Source organism: Neopsephotus bourkii, unplaced genomic scaffold (assembly GCF_033783945.1).
Source record: "Neopsephotus bourkii isolate Nb327-2 ecotype Australia unplaced genomic scaffold, CSIRO-AGI_Nbou_v1 NB_908, whole genome shotgun sequence".
NCBI lineage: Eukaryota > Metazoa > Chordata > Aves > Psittaciformes > Psittacidae > Neopsephotus > Neopsephotus bourkii.
The window spans coordinates 350071-375535 of NW_026901402.1; the positions used below are offsets into that span (position 1 = coordinate 350071).

At 38.3% G+C, this 25465-nt stretch overlaps 1 protein-coding gene across 25 annotated transcripts in view; it reads right to left on the reverse strand.

The window, feature by feature from the left end:
- The window catches only part of DLGAP2 (DLG associated protein 2), a 462107-nt gene that overhangs the window by 76387 nt on the left and 360255 nt on the right, over window positions 1-25465 (reverse strand). For all 25 annotated transcript variants that reach the window (XM_061357586.1, XM_061357604.1, XM_061357582.1 and 22 more), the window contains one exon: window positions 9233-10302. In XM_061357586.1, coding sequence (XP_061213570.1) covers window positions 9233-10302 — 1070 coding nt within the window. The remainder of the gene's footprint in view (window positions 1-9232; window positions 10303-25465) is intronic.

The window sequence follows — 25465 nt, forward strand, 5'->3', positions numbered from 1 at the left end:
TGCCACTGCAAGTAGAAGTAGATGACAATCTTGCAAGGCAGACAGAAATGCTTTTTAGCACGGTAGAAAGTTTCCTTGATGTTATAATGGGACGTGGGAGCCGGACCTCCTGCGTTTTCACAAATTTTGCTGGAGAAGGAACACTGACCAATTACTAGGATGTTCTTCTGAAGTTATTGACACTAATGAGATTACCTTTTTAAGTGGGTGTGGACCCTAGACCCCATATCTGAATACAAAACTTTGTTCCCTCAGTAGCTAACCTTGTGTCTACATCTCAGCACCATTCATAGTGCACGTTTTGGACTAGTTTTTTATGTGCTTCTTTTAATCTGCTTATTTATTTATTTTTTTGAAGAATATGAATTATACAGTGAAGCCCTTCAAAAATCTCTACAAATATACCAGGGACTCCTCCTCACCACTAACAATGCCAATCCTTGTAATTAACTTTAATTTTCACATGCCACCTGCTACTCCCTGAACTTCTTGACAGCTCAGAAACACCAAGAGTTCTTGTAGCATTCCCCAAAAGTCTGTTGACATTGTCCATCACAGCAGGAGCTAATCTGAGAAAGCAAGAGGCATCTTTGCCTTGCCAGCTCTTCTCTCCAGCTTTGCTATGAATGGCCATAGTACCACAGGAAGAGGAATAAAATCACACAGATCCCAAACAACATTTGTTTTACATTAGGTTGAAAACTACATGAATTCAGGAATTTGGGAGTTGGGAATGGACTGGACACCCATGCAGATCACAGAACACAGGCATAATATTCCAGCTGGGAGATGTTCAAACCAGAACCAGCATTATTTACTGCATGATTTTAGCTTTTCACATGTAGTTCCAAGATACACATGAAAAGCTAACTGATCCTTGATGGAAAGAAGACTTCTGCTCAGTGTTCTCAAGATTGCTTGGCCACTACTTTATTTTCTACAGAACAGTGTTCATTTAAATACTTTATAACTCATATCTCAACAGCGATGAACTCAAAAAAAAAAAAAAAAAAAAAAAAGAGACAGAACCATGTTTCCTAACTGGCTCTCCAGCAACAATGTGAACTGTAATCTGAGGATGGCCGAATACTGTAAATAGTGTTGTGAGGAATCTGTGGCTTTGTTTATACTGTTTGGATGAATGTTGGCCAAATTCCCACATCATGACCCATTGTGCTCATATTGCTGGCAAAGACCTGGCAGTACAGCCACCTGCAAATCCTCTGCTATGTTGCTGGGTCCCTCCGGGACTCTCTGGATTCTGTGCTGTTTGATATAGTGGAGTAAAGGGCAGTCAGATAGTAGTGGTGGGCTTGTCCACACTGTAACCAATTTTAGCCTGCTAAGCCTGGAGGTCACTGAGATCTTGTGTCAGAACTTTGACATGAGTTGAGCTTGGAATAAAGGGAGCACTTTGCCTTTATTTAAAAGGGAACCTAGATCTATTACAGCCTCTCAATCTTTCTCCTTTACATCTTTTGCTACGAATTGAATTAATTTAACTACAGCGCAAATTCTGCTAAGTCAAGCATCAAAAGACTAAAGACCTGTTAGAAAGGGTCCAGAGAAGGGCCGTAAAAATGATTAGCTGCCTGGAACAGCTCTCCTATGAAGACAGGATGAGAGAGTTGGGGTTGTTGAGCCTGGAGAAGAGAAGATTCAAGAAGACCTTGTTGCGGCTTTTCAGTTCTTAAAAAGGGCCGATAAGAAAGATGGGGAGAGATTTTTAGCAGGGCCTGTTATGATAGGATGAGGAGTGATGGTTTAAAACTAAAAGAGGGGAGATCTCACATCAGGCTGGCTGTGAGAAAAAATTATTTACAATGAGGGCGGTAAAATACTGGACACATTCAAGGTCAGGCTGGATGTGGTTCTGAGCAACCTGATCTAGTGGAAGATGTCCGTGCTCACTGCAGGCAGGTTGGACTAGATGACCTTTGAAGGTCCCTTCCAACCCAAACTATTCTATGATTCTGTAATTCTGTGATATTTTTGGGAGAGGTAAACTGAATTGCCCAAACCACATTTGCAGAGTGAATGGAGCCCAGCTATCTGCACAGCACAATGAAGAAAAATAGCCTGCTTTTTGTGACTGGTGAAGCTGTGGGAGACAAGACTCTCAGAGTGCATGAGGTACACACTCCTGCTCGGAGCGGGGGGTCACCTGCCATTTTCAGAAATTCAGTCTAGACTCTCAACATTGCATGAACTGTCAGCCAAAATCACCTGTAGGAGCCCTGGAAATATCTTTGCCTTTACCACTGCAAACACTTCAGAGTTGTTATCATTACCTGTGTGAGTGAGGCAAGACCCCACAGACCATTCATGGCCCCAGAAATATAGAGTAAGAGAAAAAATTCCCTTAAAGAAACAAAAGGAGAGGTGCTCCCAGCATAATTACAAGGCACAACACTTCTAAAACACAGAGGTTGCAGATGTAGCAAGGATTCCAATGTTGCAGAGGTATTACAGGGCTAGGCAGGGCTAAACATAGTATACCAGGGCCAACCCAAAAGGTGGCCTGTCCTAAACAGTGGCTTATTTAATCTAAGCAGGAAATGATACAACCTTTTTTTTTTTTTCTGTTTGTTATAAGGCTACTACAGAAAGAAACAGTGCATGTCTTTAAAACATAAACAATTTTAAAGGCTATATAATATATATATTTGTCCTTCATTCATTGTTCTCATTTTAACTAATGATTAAGGTTTGAACAGTTAACTCCAGATGACTGTAATTATTTAGCTTGCAGAGTAAAATTCGTATTTTTTCCCTATCTACTGCATAACTTATCTGCACAATTTTCAGAAGACCTGTTGTCCTGCCAGAAGTACTAGGACAGTATTATTAGTACCTTGTTTATTGAGACATTCAGCCTGCAGCTCCACTTTAACAAACAACCCTTAAGCACAGCACTGTGAGATGGCCAAAACCAAAAAAACAAAAACAATGCAACATTTCTGAATGCTTCAACATTTTTACAGTCAACTCCTTGCAGAAAGAACGGCATAGACTACTCAGGACAGGATCCAGGTCTGCCCTAAAAGCAGCAAGCCTGCAGCCATTACAGCCCTGAATGCATGTTCCTGGCAGTCCTGTTTGATAGATGTGACTGGCCTGAGTGTATAAAATAATAACTTACTCCTGGCTGAAAACTTCTTCAGACCCAGCAACACCTTTGAGTAACAATTGCAAAGGTCAGCCTTCAGCTTCACTGAAGTAAATGTTGAAAAACAATTTGGCAACACACTGTACTAATGTTATAAAGGAGGACAATTCCCCCTGATTAAAGGGCAGCGGGATCACGGCCTCCCTTTTCTACTCCAGGCTTTGACATTTCAACGGTAATAGGCACTTGTTTTGGCAGCTTTTAGAAAATACTAACTCAGAAATCTTTCTACTCTTGTTTGGAAAAAAGCTTCAGCAATTAATTTCAGTCAATATAAGCGTACATGGGCATGGGAGCAGTACTCTCTGGTATCACTGATTAACACAGTAATACAAGATACCAGTAACTGAGACAACTGTTTGGGCAGAGCTTTACACTAGCATTCATTGAATGTATTGATTTTCTTCCCCTTTTTTTTCCTCCTTTTCTCCTTGGATATGGTATTTAAGAAGTATTCTGGGTTTTCTGATGCACAAAACCATCAAAAACATTCTGTGAATACAGGGAAGTGTCAGCTGTACTAAAACCTTTTTTTTTATATTTTTAATGGTGTTAAAATCTGAAGTGCAATATCTCAGATATAACAGGGGAGAGAGCATTACAAGGAACAAGTACTTCTTGAACAAGTACTTTTTGAACAAGTACTTCTCAGAACAAGGCTGAGCTTCTTGCTCTTTATAGGAGAATTCCACCCTCACTGACCTGGGGAATAACTCCACAGAGTGGCCCCAGGTGCTACACCAGAAATTTCAGGCTGACATTAACGCTACAAACAGGCTGTGGGTCATTAACTATCCCATCATTTTCCTTACTGTCTGGGCATTACAGGTCTCTCTTGCACATCTTCACTCCTGACTGGAAGGGCACAGGGCAAGCTGAGACACCTTCGTGGGACTGTAAGAGGGTGTAGAAATCAAAATGGTACAGCACATGTCCATGCTGATTTAGGATGCAGACCACCCAGCTACCCTGCTATCTATACTAGCTTTTCCTGCTGTGGAAACAAGCCAGTTAATTCTGGAGTGGTAGCTGGTCATAAATCATTGTGAAGACAGTGTGGGTGGTAGTGAATGGGATGCTAGTATCTAAACTGCTAGCTCTGGCTATCTCCACAGTATGTGTCAGTTGGTAGAGTATTGGATGTAGTTTCTCTAGTTCATATATGAGTTTTAAGGCCCCTTCTGACCCAAACCATCCTATGATTCTATGATTTATGTCGAGTAAACAGACATGACCTAATTTCACAAAGACAAAGCGCTGAGAAAAGTGCACTGACTTAAAATCCACCCCATGGATGGGCAATGGAATCCATCCTGTCCCCAGCAGAGTTCATGGAAAAATGTAACTGAGAACTTAATGCCTATCCATCCATCAGCTTGTCCTCAAAGCTCTTCTCCATGTAGACATAAGTTAAACCAGCAAAGAGCCTTGTTGAAACTACTGGTTTTTTTTCCTTTTTTAAGAGACCAACTCTTGTGCTTTTCTTTCATCTTGCAGAGTACACAGCTGACATTATTACTCACATGCTTAGCAGTTCCACTGCTGTAAAGGATGACGCTAGTACTTGAATGCACTAGGAAGACAGGAGTGGGCTGAAGCCATTTTTAGAACAACATGTTATTTTAATCCTGATTCATTCACTGTACCTTGTGGTATGTTTACCTTGCTTGCTTGCTTGCTGCTTCACAGGCTGCTGAATGGCTGAGGAAGGAATATTAATCAGTGACACATAGCACTGTGCTCCAGAACTTCAGTGATGGTGAGTGCTATGCTCTTGCCAGTCTTTTGGCTTTATTGTAGGAATCACTTTTCCTTAACAAGTATTTCAGTTCTGAAAACCGGAAGCGACACTTTTGCATTCATCATTTTAGCACAGCTATCTAGTTCATATTCATTTTTTATATTGAAAAATTTTTGCTCCTCACTGGTACTCAGAGTGAAATTAATCAAAGTCATTGCACTGTATGTGTGTTGAAATTAATTAGCCAAAACAGCTGATGAAGACAGAAGAGATATCACAACTCATCTATCTTTTTCTTAACATATTTTATATTAAAATTAAAATGACATGTAAAACAGTAGCAGCTGCTATGGCTAGAACTATACGAAAGTGTGCTTTACTGCATGTGTGATCTACTTGGGATATTCTGCCTGCTGAGTGAAATGACAGAAGAGTTTGGTGCCCAGAAATGCATTTGTAGCTCAATTTATCTGCATTCAAAACAGAAATTAAAGGCTAATGCATAAAACCTGTTGCTAATAATTCACGAGAACTGATAAATGTTATTAGTGTACAATTAGAAGTGGCTGCTGTCTATTCTTGTGTTGCTAGTTGACTGTCTGGTTCACATTACAGCTAAATAGATTTAACAATAAGCTGGAGCCCAAACAAGCTTCCCACTCCTCTCCTTTCCATGTTTCTACCACCTCCACTGTGACAGGAGTAATGCAAATCTGATCTAACCTTTAGATGAGAAAAATAATCACTATTTTATGCAGCTTTATTTCTATTAGTTCTCTGAAACTGTCCACTTCAAGGCTATATGAAGTGCCATGCTGGAGCAAGGCACTCTGGCTGAATCACCTCTAACTTCCAACAGCAGACTACTTGTCCAAGAGATCCCCCAGCTGCAAGGATCATCTGTGGAGGAGCACAGAATGAAAACTGGGAGTGAGGAGCTCGAAGAGACTGAACTTGGAGATTTACCAGGTTAAACAAATATTTGCATTCAACTCTAGGACATGACAAGCATATCATTTGCAGACACATTCAAAACCTCTTTTGTCATCTCCTGTTTTCAGGTATCTCTGCATTTGGTAAAAGCTTCCTTCTTAGAAACAAATTTCCTTTGTTCACTCTTCAGAGTTTCAGTTTTAAGGAAGAAGGAGCTCAGTAATTACTCTAGAAGGCAAAATGAAAGCCCAGAAACACAATACAGAAAACATGGTCTGAAGCACAGGCCTAAGACACTGCCATGGTCTTCCCATTTGGGACTTTGTCTATCAAAACTCTCCTGTGGAAAACAGAAGTAGCAATATTTTATACGAGCATTAAAAAAAAAAAAATATGAAGAAGGATACCAGTAGACAGAAAAATAAGTTTGGTACAGTGAATCCTCATATGGGTGACATGGTCTAGTGTATGGTGTCCCTGCGCATGGCAGTGGGGTTGGAACTATTTGATCCTAAAATTCTTTCCAACCCAAACCATTCTATGGTTCTATATAACTAGGTAACAGAATAAAAGCCATATATATATTACAAATTTATAATATTAATATGTAAACATAGAAAAAGAATTTTCATTATTATGATGCATATTTATGTATTCATCTATAAGGACTATAATTTCACAGCTTTGCTTTAAGGAGAATTTAAATATATATAGCTGACATCACATGTGTTTTAATATCATATGTTGTAATGCCATAAACACAGAGATCCTGTGAAGGTCCTGGGGTTTTACACTAATCTGTTCACTTGTGTGCCTCAGGGAATTCTGCTGCTGCATAATCAACTTCATAATCCCTTGAATTTTCACTGCCAGATATTCTGGAGCAAAGCAGTAAACTATCCTGGTTAGGGATCCTGGCATGTTTCTCTACCTTTCCTAGTTGATGCTTCTTACATTGCCATAAGAAAAGTTAAATATCCCTCCTTAATTTTTGCAGATAGAGTAATTGAAGTGTGCAGTGATTAACAGATTACATTTCCTGGGTCAAAGAGAAAGTTCATGGCAGAGCTAATAATGAAACTTATATCTCTGGTCTTAACGACTACAGTGTGATAGCACAGCATCCCTCAAAGCAGAAGTTTCAAAACTAAGCATTTAGTTATGACATTGACAGAGCAGGGTCCCTTTGTTTGCTGACCTTAGGCTAGTGAATAAGCCATCTACTCAGTCTGAGGGATATCTGTGGTCTGAATGGCATAGAATTCCTGGTATTATTGGCTTGGACATGACTATAGATTCTTTATGGCAGTAACTGCGTACTCAAGTCTTAAAAAATTTCCATTATAGGATCCCTGTGAATAGGGAATGGGTACTGTCTTAGCTGTAAAAGGGCTTAAAACCAAAGTCTCAGCAAAAATCTAAATTCATTTCTCCTAGATTTTAAGATGGATGAACCTACCAGTGGATGAATATTATTAACATTATTAAAACAATGACTCTGTCAAGAATATGCTCCCTAGGCTTGCCACTGAGCTCGATCTAGAGCTTAGCAATAAGCAGGTTAGTTTATGAATTCAGTGTTTCACATTCACTTGAGGATGCTGATACAAGTTGGGAGGAAGAAGGTGATCCATGAAAAGTGAAAACCAGTGGTTCTGCAAAATAAAATGAGATCTAAAGAAGGAGGAAGAAGAAACAGTGAAATATGATGAGAAGGAAAGCACAAAACTTGGCAGAGATGTAGAGGAACCAGAGCTGTCTGTGTAGGAGTATGCCATGGTAAGCAAAAAAGCTAGCCTTCTCTGCATTGTCAGAGCTGTACATGTGGTTTTAGAATGCAGATGCAAGTGGAAGTCTCTGCATAGGATGCACTTCCAGTTTTGTCTTGTTGAGTTAGATTAAAAATTCCCAGGAAAATACAGTTTGGTTTAGATACATGATAACTGTACTTGGATATGATAAAATATCACAGCTGCCAGACAAAATCGGAATCAATTTGCATGGTAATGCTATGAGGGTTGCAATCTCATTTTGTTTTCTCTGTAATAAGGAACTTTCTGTGTTTCAGAAGGGGAGACTGATCATGGATATCTGCATATGTACTTGAAAAGATCTGTCTCTTCAAGTGTGTCTCATTACTATTGGACCCCTATAGCTCAGAGGGGAGAGAACCCTACACACAAGTAGAACAGTTGTTGCTAGTCTGTGCTGGTTTCTGCAGATCCCACCGAAACTGAAAATCTCTAAATGCATAAATCTGGAGTGGAAGCTTCCAATGTTAATGTGAGAATCAGTTAAGTGATGAATAATGACAAGTTCCTTAAAAAGAAATAAAAGAGGAGGTACTCAGAACAATGTGGGCTTTGCAGGCTGTACTTGGTAAAAATACCTAAGTGAAAATTTGTATATTAGTTTTTTTTCCAACGGCAAAGCTTGCTGAAGATGTTATCATCCCAGCTATTCACTCCTTTTTGCTCTGCTCCTACTGCAGTTTTCTGTACACCCTGACATGCTAACGTCACTTGTCATGGCACTATGCTGGACTTAGGCCATATTAACGATGTAAATGTCTATAAAAAGTATTTTGGAAGCTATATTTTTAAACCCATATCCCTTTATGAATCAGATCATGATGCAGCATCATAATTAGTATGACTTTAGCTTGGCAAATGCCAGCAAGCAGCAGGTATAAGTTTAAATGGAGGAGAAAGAGGGAGCTTCTTGATTGCTGCTAGAGAAAACAAGTGTGCTGAACATCACCACAAATAATCTTGAGTGCCAGGCCTGAAATATTTATCTCCCTGAAGTACCCATGTAACTTTTAACAAGGATAGCTTATAGTATGGTCTCAAACAGGCTCAGTTCAATATGATCTTGGGTGACCCAGTCACTAAAAGGAAGTTTGTGAGTAGTTATCCTCACAATAAAGCAACTGAACACACCAGCAAACCCATTCTCCTGTAACTTAACAAATACATGGACAAAAGGCATAAAAGAACACAAAACCAGGATTCCACACAGTCTGTTTTTAAGATTTCTCATACACAGATTTATTCAAAACACTTTTTCTAGCCTGCAGGCTGCTGGGAGAACTGTCCCTTTTTACTCTGACATATGGATTTTATCAAGATGTTCAGTGTGAACTCCAAAGATGAAAACACATCCACTGACTTTAAACTAATTTATATCACAGCAGTTTTATAGTTTTTAATCTGTGCCCTATAAAGAAAGACAAAAATTAGTTTTCTCACTTTCATGGAATATCTGCACTAGGTGAGCCATAGAGATACTCTGAGAGATACACAGATTATCCTTGTATTTTTTTCGATAACTATGGCATAAACTGTGATCCTTTTTCATTACAAATCTTAAGAAAATCTTCCTCTTACCTGAAGGTAATGGCATGGCCTCAAGGAAGGTTTGATTTCCTGATGAACCAGAGGCTTATCTAAGTTCAGTGATGATTTGCGATACGCTTCTTTAGCCTGACTTACTGTAAGCGTGGACCAAGAACTCCTTTTCATATATTTACCATCAGGGGTCATAGCTAGCCCTTCACAAGCTGAACACTTCACATCATTGTTACTTTTGGAAGTCTTCAATGAGAGATCCCCGAAATGCCCCTGGAGTGCCTCAGGATAGCAATGGGATATATGATCTGTATGGTGCCTATTTACCACACTAGGGGTACGGTAAGTGCTATCACTGTCCAAATTATCATCAGAGCTCCACCAGCTGCTCATTCCAGATTTATGCTTGCTTTCTGGTTTTCGCTCCTTACTTTTACTCCTTTTGCTGTGCTTGGAATGGTGCCCATGATGATGGTCATCCCCTCGGCTGTCTCCCTTTGTTCCATTAACGTTGCCCTTGGATGATCCTTCCAGAGAATGAGATTTAGTAAAAAGTTTCTGGACTGAATGAACAAGATGGCGTATTCTTCCCGGGCTCTCACTGCGTTGCTCCGCAGCTGTTGAGGTCCTCTGGTACTGTAAAGTGTGAAACCCATCCCGGTGAAGAGGAAGCTGTTTCTCAAATTGGTCCAAAAGGTTTGCAGGAATACGGTTAATCTTAGGGTTACCGTGAGACATGGCGCAGTCGTCTCTGGAGTCGTAATGTGAGCTGTAGTGCATTCTGGGAAAAGTGCTACTGGACATGTGATCGCCCATTACCATGGGCATCATCATGCATTCAGAATGAATGGAGCTGCGTGGCGAGCAACGATGGTGGTCCATCGGGCAACTCTCCGTGGGGCTGAGAAGATACGATTGCCTTGGCTCCTGCCCATGGTGAATATGGTCGTGGGTGTGTTCACAATCTTCAGGGGATGCTAAGCCACAGGTATGAGCTGAACATAACTGTGGTTGGTTGCGACTACCAGATAATCCTTTCATATTCCTCGAAGCAGGAGAGTATCTTTCTTCATTGAAGTGCTGAGAAGGTGACCATGAGTACTGCTGGTCTGTCAGAACACATAAAACCTATGTTACATGTCTGATTAAAAGATTAACTTGCAAAATCCAAGAATATTGCAAAACTAATCATCTTTTCTCTATGTGCTTGGTAGAAAGTTTGACCATTCATGGAATTTCATTCACCATTGTAAAACGTTAAAATTGCTCACTACGAACAAATTATGGGGTGAATGCAGCCTCCTTTCTGTTTGCAAAATTGTCTGCTAGGAGTGCTACATTTTATGAAGCTATTCATTATGAAAATGTACTCGAATAGATTTAATGGATACACTCAAGTATTCTGTTTATTACTTGATATTTGGAATTCATATGTCAAGCTTTGTGGTTAGACATTTAAGTTACATGGGTCTAGGTTCTATTTCTGTGGTTTCTAAGTTGGGTATCTTAACCTAAGTGTATCCTTTCTCCATGGACACATTTTTGTATCACAAACTGAACTTCATTTTCTTAAATGAATCTCAGATTTAGGATCGCAAGTTCACAGTTCATAAGCATAAATAATAAACAGCAAAGAGAAAAAGAATATGAACATGCTGAAATGAAGTTTTTTTTATATCACTAAACATGAATAAGCATTTCATACTATTTGAACATCATTTATCCTTAGTTCAGAATTACTGAACATCATTTATCCTTAGTCCAGTAGCAATAATACCATATATTTAAGGTCTTTATTAGGCAGTTTTTTCTTCCTTATGTCCAAACTACAAAATATTTATTTAAATACTCCATGTTATTCATTATATAAACCCCCCACCTTTAGGTACAAGCTACAGTTTTTTACATACTCAGTTGTTTGTTCCTATGGATCATGTGCTCCAAGTTGTGGTTATTAAACAAGCATGATTACTAAATAAGAGTAGCTTGTAAGCAAAGATTTTGATACTCAAGCCTTTGATTTTTTTCTCTCTCATACAATTCCTTGCAGCTGTCAAATGCTACAAACAGAGAAATAAAAAAAACAGAAACGCTTCAATTTGATTTTCATATTCACTTTCCTTCTTCAATTTCAGCTTATTTAAGCAACATTTCAGAAGCAGACAAAGAAATAGGATGCAAGACAATCTTTTAGAGGATCAGACAGATGTGTAAGTGTTTATACAACCCACTTAGCAGAGTTTTTCTGCAAATTTGCTCTAAAGAATCTAAATAATCCTGCACAGGTGCTCGATATGAGGAAGTTGAAGGCTTCAACAAGAATTGAAGCCAGAACATATGTACTTGTTATATATAACAACATAACTGGACACTGGAGAACAGCCTGTAGGGATAACACAGCAGCCAACGGCACTCTGAGGGTTTTCTAAACATATGACAAAACTCACCTAAATCATATTCCTACTACTGGTAAAAACTCAATGGAGTTGGTCATGAAACAAATCAATACCCGTATTTCTTTAGTTTTATTCAAATAATAAGTTTTATGTTATGATACCTTCAGTATAGAATGCAGTTTCTTGCAAGTCTTTAGCATTAGCAATCTTATAACCTAAATGCTTTAAATTTCCTATTGTGGAAGATGCTTAGATAATTTTATTGCATTCTAATTTCAACAGAACTCCACATAATGCTTTAAAATGAATGTAGTATTAAACTAATAAATAAAGTATTCTTTATCCTGGGCACAATTCTGCCACACAAAAGTAAAAAATGGACTTAAAGGTCCAGATCCCACCTCCAGTTTTCATCATGGTGTGAAACTGATGTGTGTGTACGTATCTTCTTTTTTGCTTCTGTTTCTTTTATACCAGTTTCTTTAACTTAATTCTTGGCTATTTTCACATTAAAATAAAAACTTAGAAATATTGATTACTCAGTCTGTTGTACTACTTGGATTATAATAACCTGCATAAATGTAGTTACAAAAAGGAAATAAACTGCTTCTCTGAAATAACATAATTTCAATTATCCAATTAAAAGTATAGCTGTATATAGATAAGGTAGTAAATTATAACAGTGCGTTGGGATTCAGCCACATAAGTAGCACTATAATTAATGGTACTTAACTCAGCATATTACCAGACATTATCAGGGGACTAATAATGGTCCATATGTTGAACTTCATCTGTGCTTCCCATAAAGGGTACCCAAAGCATCTGACTGAGATTACTGCATCAGTTCTTACAATCCCAGGAGATGTGGAAGGCACAATTCTCCTTTTACAGAAAAGGAAACTGAATACAGGCAACATTTTCCAAAGTGCTTGTGGATTTGCTGATTTTCATTTTCACAGTGGAATGAGCCAGAGGGAGGTGGAAGGAGGCTCTTTCGTCAAACTGACAGCATGATGAGAGTCAACCCCAGGGCTTTTCATCACTATCTTGCATATCTATGAATGAAGGAACTCTCACACTACGTCCAGCCAATGCATTAAAAACAAAAAAATAAAAAAAATAAGAGCATGGCAGCACAGCAGAGATCCAGAACAAAAGAAAGAGTCACACAGGAATAAGAAACTCATTTAAATGAGTTCCCTTGAATGGAACTGCTAGTCCCTTCTGTAGGTTTCACGCAGCATCAAGCACAGCCCAGAAGGCTTTAAACATTTTCATTCTGTTACATCCCTAGGAATATGACACATCATGATTTGATTGGACTGCAATGGATAATCTAACAACAGCTTTTCCATCCCTCATGACTCCCTGTGATGCTAGCTCAGTGCAACTACAGAAAAATAGTTTTCTGAATGTTGCTTTCACAGCCTTATAGCATTTTATGTGCCTCGTGGAATATCTGATTTTTTTTTTTTTTTTGGTTTAAAACACAGTAGCTAGAAACTGCTATAGGCATTTAATAAGCATAATCAAAATAATTAAAAACTGAATTAAGAAGGGGGTATTTTCCAAAAGTAATTTCCCCTTCTTAAATCTGCCATAGAGAGTAAGTGATACTAGATGAAGTCCCAAATTGCTTATGAATGCATCATCTAAATTTATCACTCTTACTAGGCTTGGGCTCTGCTTGGGACATCAAACCTATTCTATGTCCCAGGCTAGTCCTATGCCCACCACTTCTTCTTACAAACCCTCTGAAAATCTTCAACATTTTGCATTATAATATATAAATTTATCAAGGCACCCGTACTATTTAGTTAACTTTCTTCAGGAAGCCTGTATCAGGGCTCAAAGAAACAGTTGAGCTTTGGCTGAATGAATTACGGTATGGTACCAGACCAGTGTAATTGCCCATGTACTAGCTCTTAGCCTGCCAGAAACACAAAGAAAAATGGGCTAGCTTAAAATTAAATTAAGCTAACATCCTTCTCTAGTATTTGCAAGGGGGTAAAAGTGTGTCTATGGTCAATGACTACAGCTCAGATGATTCATAAAAATTCATAGAACTACAACAATAATGTTTTTTTTCTCAATACTTTAAGAATAAATTTAGGATTTTGGTATAACATAATAGTGCCAGATTAACCCAATAATGGCAGCTTGGACTGGACTTTTAGTCTGTAGCTTGAAGATCATAAAATCATAGAATCAAATAGGTTGGAAAAGACCTTTACTATCATCAAGTACAACCGTTACCCCAGGACTACCATAATCATAAACAGCCTTTAATGATATCTAGAAGAAAGTGTAAGCTTTTGGGGAGTGGTGTTTTTTGTGGGTTTTTTAGGGGTTTTTTGTTACTTTTTGGTGGTTTTTTTTTTTCCCCAGAAGCTCCTAAGCTTTCTTAGAGTGATCAATAAAAACAAAAGTAATTGAGAATATTAATGTCTACTCCCTTAAAGAAAGTGCCATCATCAGAGCCAAAGAACTGGAGGAAGGCAGAAGAAAAATAAATGTAACCCAAAGTAGACAAAAGAATAGGAACAAAAAAAAAAAAAAAAGAAAAAAGTATTATATGTGAGCACAGGAATGGCTTTAAGTTTCATCAGAGAAAAATGAAATCTTTCTACTGACTTGGATAGTGAGATAGTACAGTGGATAGCCAGATAACACATGAAGACTGTGGGGGGAACCTAGACCAAGATGTAGTCTGTTATGTCAGAGAGAATCCAGTAATTCCAAAATCCTGATAATCCCTTAAACCTCTTCTTTTCAGAACCTACTGTACAGATATGTCAACCTTTAATCTTGACAGATGGGATCCCTTCCTGTCTATTTAAACTCTTTTCCTGTTATGCTATGCCCTTTCCTGCTTTTTTCCCTTTTTTCCTTCTGGACTTTCTGATGCTAGAAGATTTGCTCTCTTACTCAAAGTGAATGTCCATTTATCTGTGTCTTAAGGGACTAATCACAATTTTTCTTAGTTTGTGGAGGACTATCTCCCATGGGAGGGACCTCATGGTGGAACAGGGGAAGAGTGTGAGGAGTAAGGAATGTTAGAGATGTGTGATGAACTGACCACAACTCCCATTCCCCATCCTCCTGGATCACTGGTGGGAAGAAGGTAAAGTGTTCAGGAGTAAAGCTGAGCTCAGGAAGAAGAGAAAGAGGGCTTTGGTGGACACCTGGCATCCAGCCAGGGTCAACCCACCACACTGCTAAAGAAATCTGTAAAATCACTTGAAACCTCTCTGACATTGAAAAGAAGTGCATATCTCCACCAATCTTTTTGTACAAGTCTTATTGTGTGTTACGTATTGAAAACAAGCTTTCAGAGCATAATAATGGAACTAGTAAATGGTGCCTGATTTTTGCTTTTATTTGTTTATTTATTTATTTATTTATTGCAAAGCACTTCTTTTTCTACTGAAATATTAACTTAAATTGCTTTAACTTATAAGCCCGTTGGTAAACTGCTTACCTATCTGACACATCTGTGGATGTTTCTTTTCATTGGAAAAGAAATAGCTCTTTTCTACTAGTGCAACCAGTAAAATGTATTGCTGAAAAGAGATACCCAAGCCATCTTTCAAAAAGATGGGGTATAGAAAACAGGACTGCTGCTTTGTTCTGTTTCATACAGTTCAACTAGTTTTGAAACACACTATGAAAAAAAAATACTCACAGTATAACCTATAACCAACACAGATATTAAATAGTGTAAAAACAAGTATACCAATCAAGCAACTACCTTTTAAGTATAAAAATTAATTGTCTGCCCAAGGACTGTGGTAAGTAGCATTAGATGATCACTGTTTCCTCATTAACTTGCTGTAGTATTTTTCTCCATTTTAGTCTAACCTTGAAAAAGAATACTTCCAGGGATTAATAAGAGTGACTAATGTGCTAAGTGCAATGAAGAAATTCTGGAAATGACCTAAGTTGTTGTTCTGGTCTCTTGAGATTTCCAACCTATTTATGTAACACAGCACCTTGTATAAAATTTACATAAAATTATGAACTAGGTGACTACCTGACTTTAACCTTGTTTTAGAAGATGACTTGTATTTTCTGTTACACTGAGTTGATGCATTTGCATGGCATGCAGTGAATTCACCTATCTGTGAATTCCTCTCTAACATCTCAGGCTGCTTACTTGAAATACTGAACACTGAGGGGAAATATTCCCCCCAAAACAGGTAATACTTGCTCTCTCAGGACTATTGCAACAAGGGTACTTTATACACCCAGTCCCCGTGCACAGCCAAAGGAGAGAAGCAGGCAGGAGGACCTAAAACCAAACTCCAATATGTCCAAGGTTGTCAAATGCTAGCCATGGGCTGCATGTTGATTCCAGCCTTATTCTGACACTTAACTTGAAAATGAAATACTTCTCTATTCGGGATCTTGAGCAGTCCTTGTGGTAGGCACCTATGGCTGTGTTTATACTAGTAGATTAAACAGAGCTACAGGATATGATCAATCCATACAGTTTAAACTGTTGCCATCGTAGTTTCATACTATGTAAATGGAACTCTTCAACATATAGATATGGTTTCAAGAATAATATGGACCAAAGATTGTTACAAACATGCTGTCTGGATGTAGTTTTTCAGAGTGTAAAAAACCGGCATGAAATACATACCTAAAAAATGTCAGATGAATAACACCCTTCATATACATACTTATTTATCCTGACTACAATGAAAGCTGTTCTGAGGCAGAAAAATACATCATAATTACATAAATTTAGGTAATCTGAGCCACATGTCTAATGCTAAAGCATGGAAAATGATTTGACAGCCCAAGATAATTCAGTGCCACCACATGATGAATAATGACTAAGGGTAAGATGGTTTTATAACTCCCATGTTAGATAAAAATGGACATGCAAATTATATTCTTAAAACAGCATCAGTGACCAGAACATACCAATTTCGAGCAAAGTCAGAAAACCCAAAGGGAGAAGTAAGTAGCTCATGGAGCGTTGCCATTCACTCCACACTGTCAGGGTTTGGAGCACTGATGCAGATATCTGCAAATATTTGATGGCATTTAATCATATTGCTCAGCACACCAATTCTGACTTTTTCTCCATCCGTCTTTCAAATACATATTAGTAGACTGGCAATCCAGCATCCCAAGGGATTTATTTCTAAGATAAATAAGAATGATCAGCTAAAAGGGAAAATAGTTGAATGCAGAATAACTGTTGATGAATGACAGTGGGATCTTTAAGGTGATATGGTAGGAGATGGGAGCACTGAATTTCATAGGACACATAGTACAAATATATTGGAAGAAAAGCATACAGAACTGTGATCACTGTGGAAAGCTGTGACCAGTGACATGTTCAAGCAGGGTTAAAGCAGTGACTGCCTGGCATGGAAAACAGAGCATGCCCTATATGATAAAGCAGAAACATGGAAACTTCTTACAGGTGGATGAAAAGCACCTGGGCTGTATGGGGAGCATGAGAGGCACAATTTTGTGCCCATGTTGTGACTAAGGACAGGACAGAAATTTGTAAGATAATATGGGACTTGCAAGAAGCTCCAGGGATTAAGTGGAGGGATGCAGGGAGTCCTCAGGATCGTGAAAAATTAATTTCCATTGGCTTGAAGTGTATGCTGTCCTAGTATTGATTGGTGTGTGGCACACAGACCTTCACACTGCTTTTCAAGTACATTGCTACTATACACCTTGTCAACAGTGCTGTGACAGAGGTAAGTCCATTAAATGATTTATGACTAAAATTTTTTCACAGAGTATGCATGATATGCAAAGTTTCTGAAAACATATAAAGTATCAGGATTAGACTGACCTAAATTGACTAGCAAAAAACTTTCTTCTGCAGAAATACAGCTATATGGAGTCAACCAGGGCTTCACTATGTGAATATCATTAAAAAATTGCTTATAAGAAAATTGGTTATAATGCTTCTAAATACAGAGAAGAAAAGCTAGCTCAGCACCGTTAAACTTCTTTTGTTCCTCACTGTGCCTGGCTTTATGGATGTCTTTTCCTGAAAGAGAAAACTTTGCTGCTTGCAGTTACTAGGTCAAGTACAGAAGACAACCAGTTTCCATTGATGTCATTAAAACAAACAATTTTCCCAGTAATTAAAGAAAGCCAAATTAATAGATAGTACATCCTAAAGATGTAGGATGCAGGAATCTACACATGACTTGAAGTAAAAGGGAAATCCTTGTCACACTGATGACAATGACAGATCTCCCATTAAGTTCACTGGGGTTGGGGTTAGTTCTCAAGATATGCTGAGAAAAGTTCTTGGTCAGTTTACCTATGAATCCTGGTGTCATTTGAGGAGGATCACCTCTAGTCAGGGCTGTATTTTACAGAAAGCACTATTCATGCACAACTGGAATTAATGTGTTAGAAGCCTGGAAGGCTCCCCAGTCGATGGCATAGAAGGATGAAATCAGTTCTGCTGAAATATTGCCATTGATAGTGCAATAGCCAAGATTTAACCCCAAGGATCCAAACCACTTCTTCCTTGAATGATTTTGGTGGTTTTTTTGCTTAGTGTTTCTGTAATTCCTCTGAATTTCTCTTTTATTTATGATGCTACGTCACAGAGGAAGTTCACCATCCTCTGTAATTCTGAGAGGACTGCAAGAACTAATGTTTTTATATCCAAGCGAAAGTACCTATCATACATTTCTTCTAAATTGCCTTTTATTATTTCTTTAAAGCCTCAGTATATTTTAAAGATTTTGCTTATTTTACAGAGTGCTCTTCTGGGAAAGAAATACTCTAAGCATTAATTCTCAAAAGTATTGATAATTGCTACTATTGTCAATCTAAAACACTTTTCTATTTCAAAATCCCCTTTAAAAAAAAATAAATCATTCAATACAGTTTTTAAATTGTCAGAACTGAAGAAAATAATTTGATTTTCTGTTTGCTTCAGCATCAGTTTTTTGCTACCTTTTCATTCACCAAAAATTTTAGAGTTTCAGCCGTGGTCTGACCCAAAACAATTACTTCTTTTACTTTTTGGAGTTCATCATTATCTGCTCAGCTGTACCGCCTTGGTGCTGCCTCTTGCTGTTTTGTCATTGTATTGTGAACTTTTCTGCTTGGCTCAACCCACTGAGATGGAGGAGGTCTCATCCTGGTTTTCCTATGGGGTGCAGGAAGAAATAGCAGCCTGATGACAAGTTTCCTTTCAAACCTGTTGTCATAGTAACAGGCAGAAAATCTCCCTCTTTCCATAACCCTCAGACTGGGAATTTTTCAGATCAGGATGCCGTCTCTTTTCTACCTGGCTGAGCTCTGTTTTGGGTCTGTGAGAAACATTGCAAATATTAATTGCCTTTCCCCACAACTAATAGCACCCAGTCTTTCCATGTGGCAGTGACTTCAAACTGCGAGCCTTGCTCCTGGGACAAGGTGGTGGTGTAAGTACCCATATCCTTGGCTACTTTGAGACAGGATATGCTGCTGTCTGATTATTTATAAAGAGAAATTACTTTATAAAATGATGGAAAGAACAAACAGGATTGCATAAGAAATTCATGGTGAAAGGTGACAACTGAACTCACCGTTAAAAGCCTGGGCTGTATTTGCATTATTTCTTGGTATTTACTCCGCTGCAGTAGTTACACTAGTGCAAATTCCCTTAGTAAGACAAACTGAATCAGTGACCTGTGTGGCCAGCACTGTGGGAGATATCCATGGTCATGTACCTCCATGCTGGAAGTACTCCCACCTACCCTCATGCCAATACAAATTGTCCTGCTCTGCATAGAGCCTAAGCAGCCTATATGGAATAAGAAGGTAGAGCATGGCAACGTTTTTTCTTGGTAAATTCAGACCACACCATTTAAGATGCCCATCATGGGAATACGTTTAAAAGGCTGCACATTTTATCCTTTTGAAAGGGGACCATACAGCGAAGACTGTTGATGAAGAAGGCAGGCACAGCAAAGCAGTCAGATGAGTCAGTCTCTCATCTCCACTGCAACTGCTGCATACTCTATGGGAAAGTAAATACTGTGGGTAAAACATGGACCCAGTGTTACAGAGGTCACTAGGGCATTAGAGAGACAGAAAAATGTCCCTCCTTTGTTAACATCCTACATCCCATATGCGAAACTTAACTGAAGCTGTTTTTCACCTTTCATTAAAGGTCTTTCATTGGTTGCAGTGCAGACACTGGAATTAGTAGTCCAGATGTGATCTAACAATGGGATGAAGCTTCCCAGTTTGGAAAAAACATATTTCCTTTGCAACAGAGCTTGCCTCCTCAGCCCTGTCATAATGCACATATCATTTAGAACAAAAACGTTTCCTCCTCGGCAAAGTAACAAATTCTTAACCCTCTTTGTATTCTGCAGTAGAAACGGATGAATAATTCATTACAAGTAAACTATTTGTTTAATCTTTCATCCTTACAAATATATTCTCCTATTTCTGAACTGACCCTGTGCCTAATGGGATTTTTGCAGAGTTATCTGACATAAAGAGGTTTTTAATTTTTAGAAATAGCTTCTGGTCTGCAGATTGTTAGTAAGCATTTGTTGCCAACAACGTATAATTAAAATGCAGGATAGGTAGCATGATTTTATGCAATGCTTAGGCCATAGGATATTCTTTTGTTCTATGGCTGAGAGCAATTCACAGAATAAGCTCTCAAGCATAACTAAAAGGAATTTAACTTTCAAAATTTATTTTCCAAAAAACATTCCCCATTATTTCATTAACATTTTCTGTGGTCTTAATCATGACATCAGTAAACTTCTACACTACTTTTACTAGCTTCTGGGTACAGGAAAAGGAGGGATGTGCAGTGGAATTATTTAGAGGTATGACAGAATTAACAAAAAAGGACTATTTTTTTCATCTATCTGTCTGTCTAGTCACAATAAGCAACAGTGACATTTTGGGGCATCACATACTTAAAAACTCCTTTTAAGTTTAAAAGACATATCTCCACACCAAACCACCTGTCTACCTATTCTTCTTACATGGAAGAAAAATAACCCTCTGGTTAGAGGGTTAATTTGGGAAATCTGCAGTCAAGATTTCCTGTCTAGCCATAATTTTTTTTTTGTATGGTCCAGGATAAGGCCATGGGAAGTGATGACAGTGGCCACGGAGAGCCCTGAACTTGTCTCACTGGCTTAAAGGTTTGTAGCTCTCTCTTGTAGACTCCCTACCTCAGTTCCCCATATTACAAGAATAAAAGTAACTCTGTATTGCCAAGAGTTTGGGTCAGAAAGCAGGGAACCAATCTGTGGGGTAATGCCCATCTAAGAATTTCAAATAAAGTATTTGTTACTGTGCCTGCTAATTACAGGGATAAGTGTCACTGCAGCAGTTTATTCTGTGATCAAACCCTGTGTCTGCCTGAAGTCCCACCAGCTTCAGGCAAAGTCTACAGCTGTTTAACCATCCCTGGATGCTCTGGGTGGATCTGGCACAGGGGAGAACCAAGCACCCACTGCCAATCCCTTGTCTGCCCTTGGGAAAATTTCCTGTTGTGCCTGTTATATGAAGCTAAATCCCATGAAAAATGAGCGTTCAGACACTGACTGCACTGAGGAGGGCTGGATGACAGACAGACAGTTGGGAAAGTCAGGCCTTTATTTATTTTTTATTTCAAGAATGCCGACATCCTTTCTTCCTTTAAACACATAAGGTTATAAAGGCATGATGGTGCAATCAGCAGTGATTGAATAACCATAAGTTACTGTCTGACACTTGAACTGTACCAATTAATCAAAAGCATGACTGCATCAACTGTGAAATAAAAATACATTTTGCAACCTGCCCTTAAACACTCTTACAGTTTACTTTGCAACTGGGGCAGGTTAAAAACATTATTAGTAACTGCAACCTGTTGTATGGATTTTAACCTTTTTTGTAACACCAGCTCAATACCCTTTCCTGAAAAGAAAGCAGTAATTTACTGAAACAAAAAGCCTTTAGTGTGAATTCTCTTTGCTTAACATTAGAAGCTGCCAAGTACTGAACATGTGTAAAATAAATGTTTTCTTACCCATAAAAAGAAGTTTAAGTAATTTTCAATAATTTATTTTTCCCTTTTTACTCTGTGCATGTACTACCTATTAAAATCTATATTTAAAGAAAAGTTCATCCCATCTTCCCTGTTCACAAGTTTGTTTTACTATCTGAATGCCATTTGAACATGGCACTTTTCCCATATATTTCTTGTTAAGATTGCACTATTTGGTTTTGACATCCAAAGCAAATTGCTGATTTAGCCTATAATGACAGTCAGAAGTTTCCAGCTTGCATAAAAAAGAGTAGTTTCATAACATTTACTTTCTAATACACAGTCAGTATTCATATTTGATAACACCAGCTGAAAGAAAGCTTGGAATTCGAAGAACTCCAGTTTCCATGAGACTTAGGGTGAGCTGCTCGAGTCATGCACGTCAGATTTCCTGCTCCTATCACCATGCCCTCCTACCTTTATCAGGTTGCTTATTTGAGATATTCCTAATGAAAGAATAGGAATTTTTGGTGAAAGTGTGAGTCTTGTAACCATGACAATACTTATCACCCTGAACTCTGCTAACAAATAAATGGTAACAGAAAAGCTATGAAATATATTCTTAAGAGCAGACTATGAATGACTGGGTAAGTTTTCTTTTGAGGAAATCCATTGTATTTCTGCCTGTGCTAACTAATTAATAGTCTTTTATAGAATCAATAATGTAAAAGAGTTGAGATCAGTCCCACCCCTTGATACCTTTTCCCAATTAAGGCAGTGGAGCATTGCATTAATAACATTATTTAGTGACTATTCAGCATTTTCATTCTGGTGAGATGCTGTGCAAACATTAATTAATCCCCACTAAAGCCCTGAAAGTTCACTAGGAAATATTAAACCCATTCTACAAATAAGGGCCTGGAGGCAGAGATATTTCAGTACCAAAGAGATAGTAACTTGAAGCTCCTTGGGACGGTGAGAGTCTAGAATAATGAATGGCCCTGCAGTTAGAGCTACCTTAAGGAATATCATCTCTTCTCTGCCTTGACTTGGGGCAATTACTTTTTCTCAAGGAAAGCCCTTTCTGCGTGTTTTTCTTTTTTTCAGGAATGAATGTCTCTAAGCAGTCCTTCAGCCTGAGGCTGCTAATACAAAGTAATTACATAGTCACTGAGGTATAGATATAACACGTGCCCAATAGCCCAGTGATTAGAGTATCAACCCAGATTCAGATTTCTCTCCATTGAATATTTAACTTTATACATGTGCAATAGCAAGAAGAAATGGAGACTGAGAAAAGTCTAATGGCTCATAGCTTTTTCACTAATGTTATGTTCAGTTCATGGATTTGAACTCAAATCTTCAAGTAACAGAGCACAACACTGGAACGCAGACAGATGTGTCCCAGCTCTTTGTAGGGGTGTTCATCACTAGCACAGTTATAACTGCAGAGCTTGCCTACACTGAAATTAACTGATTATCCCAAAACTTTTACAAAATTTTCCCAATTTCCATCTTCCATAGTATGTTCCTCCTTGTTTTAAATGATTCTCTCTAAGAGAAAATGGGACATCATTTGTTTTTTACATTACTGATGGCATCCAGTCCACCTATTTTGGCCAGTTTGGCAGCTAAGTCGGGAGGACAGGATTTCTTTCTGAGGATAATAAAGCCACGCACTTCCCCCCATTCATTACCTAGCAATCTTTGTTATTTAGTTTCAGAGGACTCCAATAGGGACCCAAAATTCAGGAGCAAGGACAGATCTTTCCTTGCTTTTGGCTTTCTTTTTTTTTTTCTCCAGTTCTCTGGCCACAAATAGTTTTTGAAAGCAGTTTAGTTTCTTGGTAGTCTGGTTGGAATTTTGTTCTTGTTTTTTACTTTCTTGTTCCTCATTTCTGTTGACTTATCCCCGGTCATCTTCCTAATAAGGATGCTGGGTGATTGATCAGTTTAGAACATATCTTTGATTGCCTGTTTCATACGAGAGTACTTACTCCTGTAGGCACCTGACATTTAATGCTGTTGACTTATACATCATTTACTCCGGCTTCCAAAATTCTGCAGTTCTTTCTCAATCAAATGGGAAGGAGAATTTTGACATACTTCTAGGGCATGATTCATCTCACCCTACATAAGGCTTCTAAAGTAGGCCAAATCTGCTATGTTCTAGAAAAATCTATCACTCATTGACTCTAAAGGAAGTCCAGATATGTACAGTTTAGACATCTGCATCTGAATTATTTTCCAACAGTTAGATGACAATAATTCTATCCTGGGACATCTGAATTCCTTCCTGTGTGCTATAAAAAGGGGAAGAAGGGCAAAACCCCCCAAATATCCAAGAAGGCTGAGAGATGTGCTCATTTGTACAATCACAGAATCATGTAATGATTTGGGTTAGAAGGGACCTTAAAGCTTATCCAGTTCCAACCCCCTGACATAGACAGGGACACCTTCCACTAGACCAAGCTGCTCAAAGCCCCATCCAACCTGGCCTTGAACACTTCCAGGGATGGGGCACCCACTGCTTCTCTGGGCAACCTGTGCCAGTGCCTCAACATCTTCATAGTAAAGATTTTTTTTCTAATATCTAATCAAAATCTACCCTCTTTAAGCTTAATTAATTTTTCATTTCAGCTTAATTTCATCTTATTCCATGACTCCTCCATAGGATTCATTTGTGAGGTTTTTAGGGAGCTTTATGTTTAAACCTTACTGCCTGAAGGTTCTTCAGTCTCTTCCTTAACACATACTTCTGTCTGAACTCTGGATCTTATCCCTTAGCCTTTTTTCACTTGTTTTTTAATATTAAGTGAAGAAACAATATCCAATACAGGTGTTTTTACACTGAATATTCATGGAACTCCCCCGATTTGAGTGTAACTGAGTAGCAACTCTACTTGTTTTAGAAAATCCTGTTCTGAGATTACGTAAACCTGACACTTCCTGCCTGAATTTATTCTACTTGTTGGCATTTTTTTCTTAAAATATCAACTATGATTAATCTTCCTATCAATACACACCAATAGGGTCAGGGCAAGAGTTTAAAATATGCTTGTCAAATATAAAACTATCCTAATAGCACAAAATAAACTGTTGAGATATATTAACAGAAGCATATGCATAAAAGGAGAAAAATTGTTACACGAACTTTTGAAATATAAGTATGCTCATTTTGAATAAAGGGAGCTTTAACTAGAAAACAAAAGGAAAACTACTTTCCATATTTCTCATGCAAAAATAACCACATAAAATAGTTGCATATAAATCAATATATGCAATGGATGATGATTTCACATAAACCGGAAACTCCATTTTGCACAATTTAAAAGGTGTAAATCTGGCTACACTAAAGCCAGTGGGTCTTTTTTCTGTTAGCTTTGTGAGACAGAGGTATAAAGATTTCATTCATAGGCTCTATGAGTTTCTACCTTGTTCTTGCTTCTGCTATTTTTTAAACATAAAGGGTAACATTGAAAGCTCTCTCTGCAATTATTATGTTCTTTAAAGGGTAAGGCAGGAGGAACAAGACAGAAAAAGAAAAGTTGGTAATTTCCTTGAACACCTTCTTTTGAATTCCTGTCACCTGGATGTTACCCAAATTTCATAGAATCATAGAATCATAGAATAGTTAGGGTTGGAAAGGACATTAAGATCATCAAGTTCCAACCCCCCTGCCATGGGGCCTATAGGGATGCTGGGGATGGACTCTTCATTAGGGACTGTAGTGATAGGACAAGGGGTAATGGGTTAAAAGTTAAACAGAGGAAGTGTAGATTGGATATAAGGAGGAAATTCTTTCCTGTTAGGGTGGTGAGGCACTGGAATAAGTTGCCCAAGAAGGTTGTGAATGCTCCATCCCTGGCAGTGATCAAGGCCAGGCTGGAC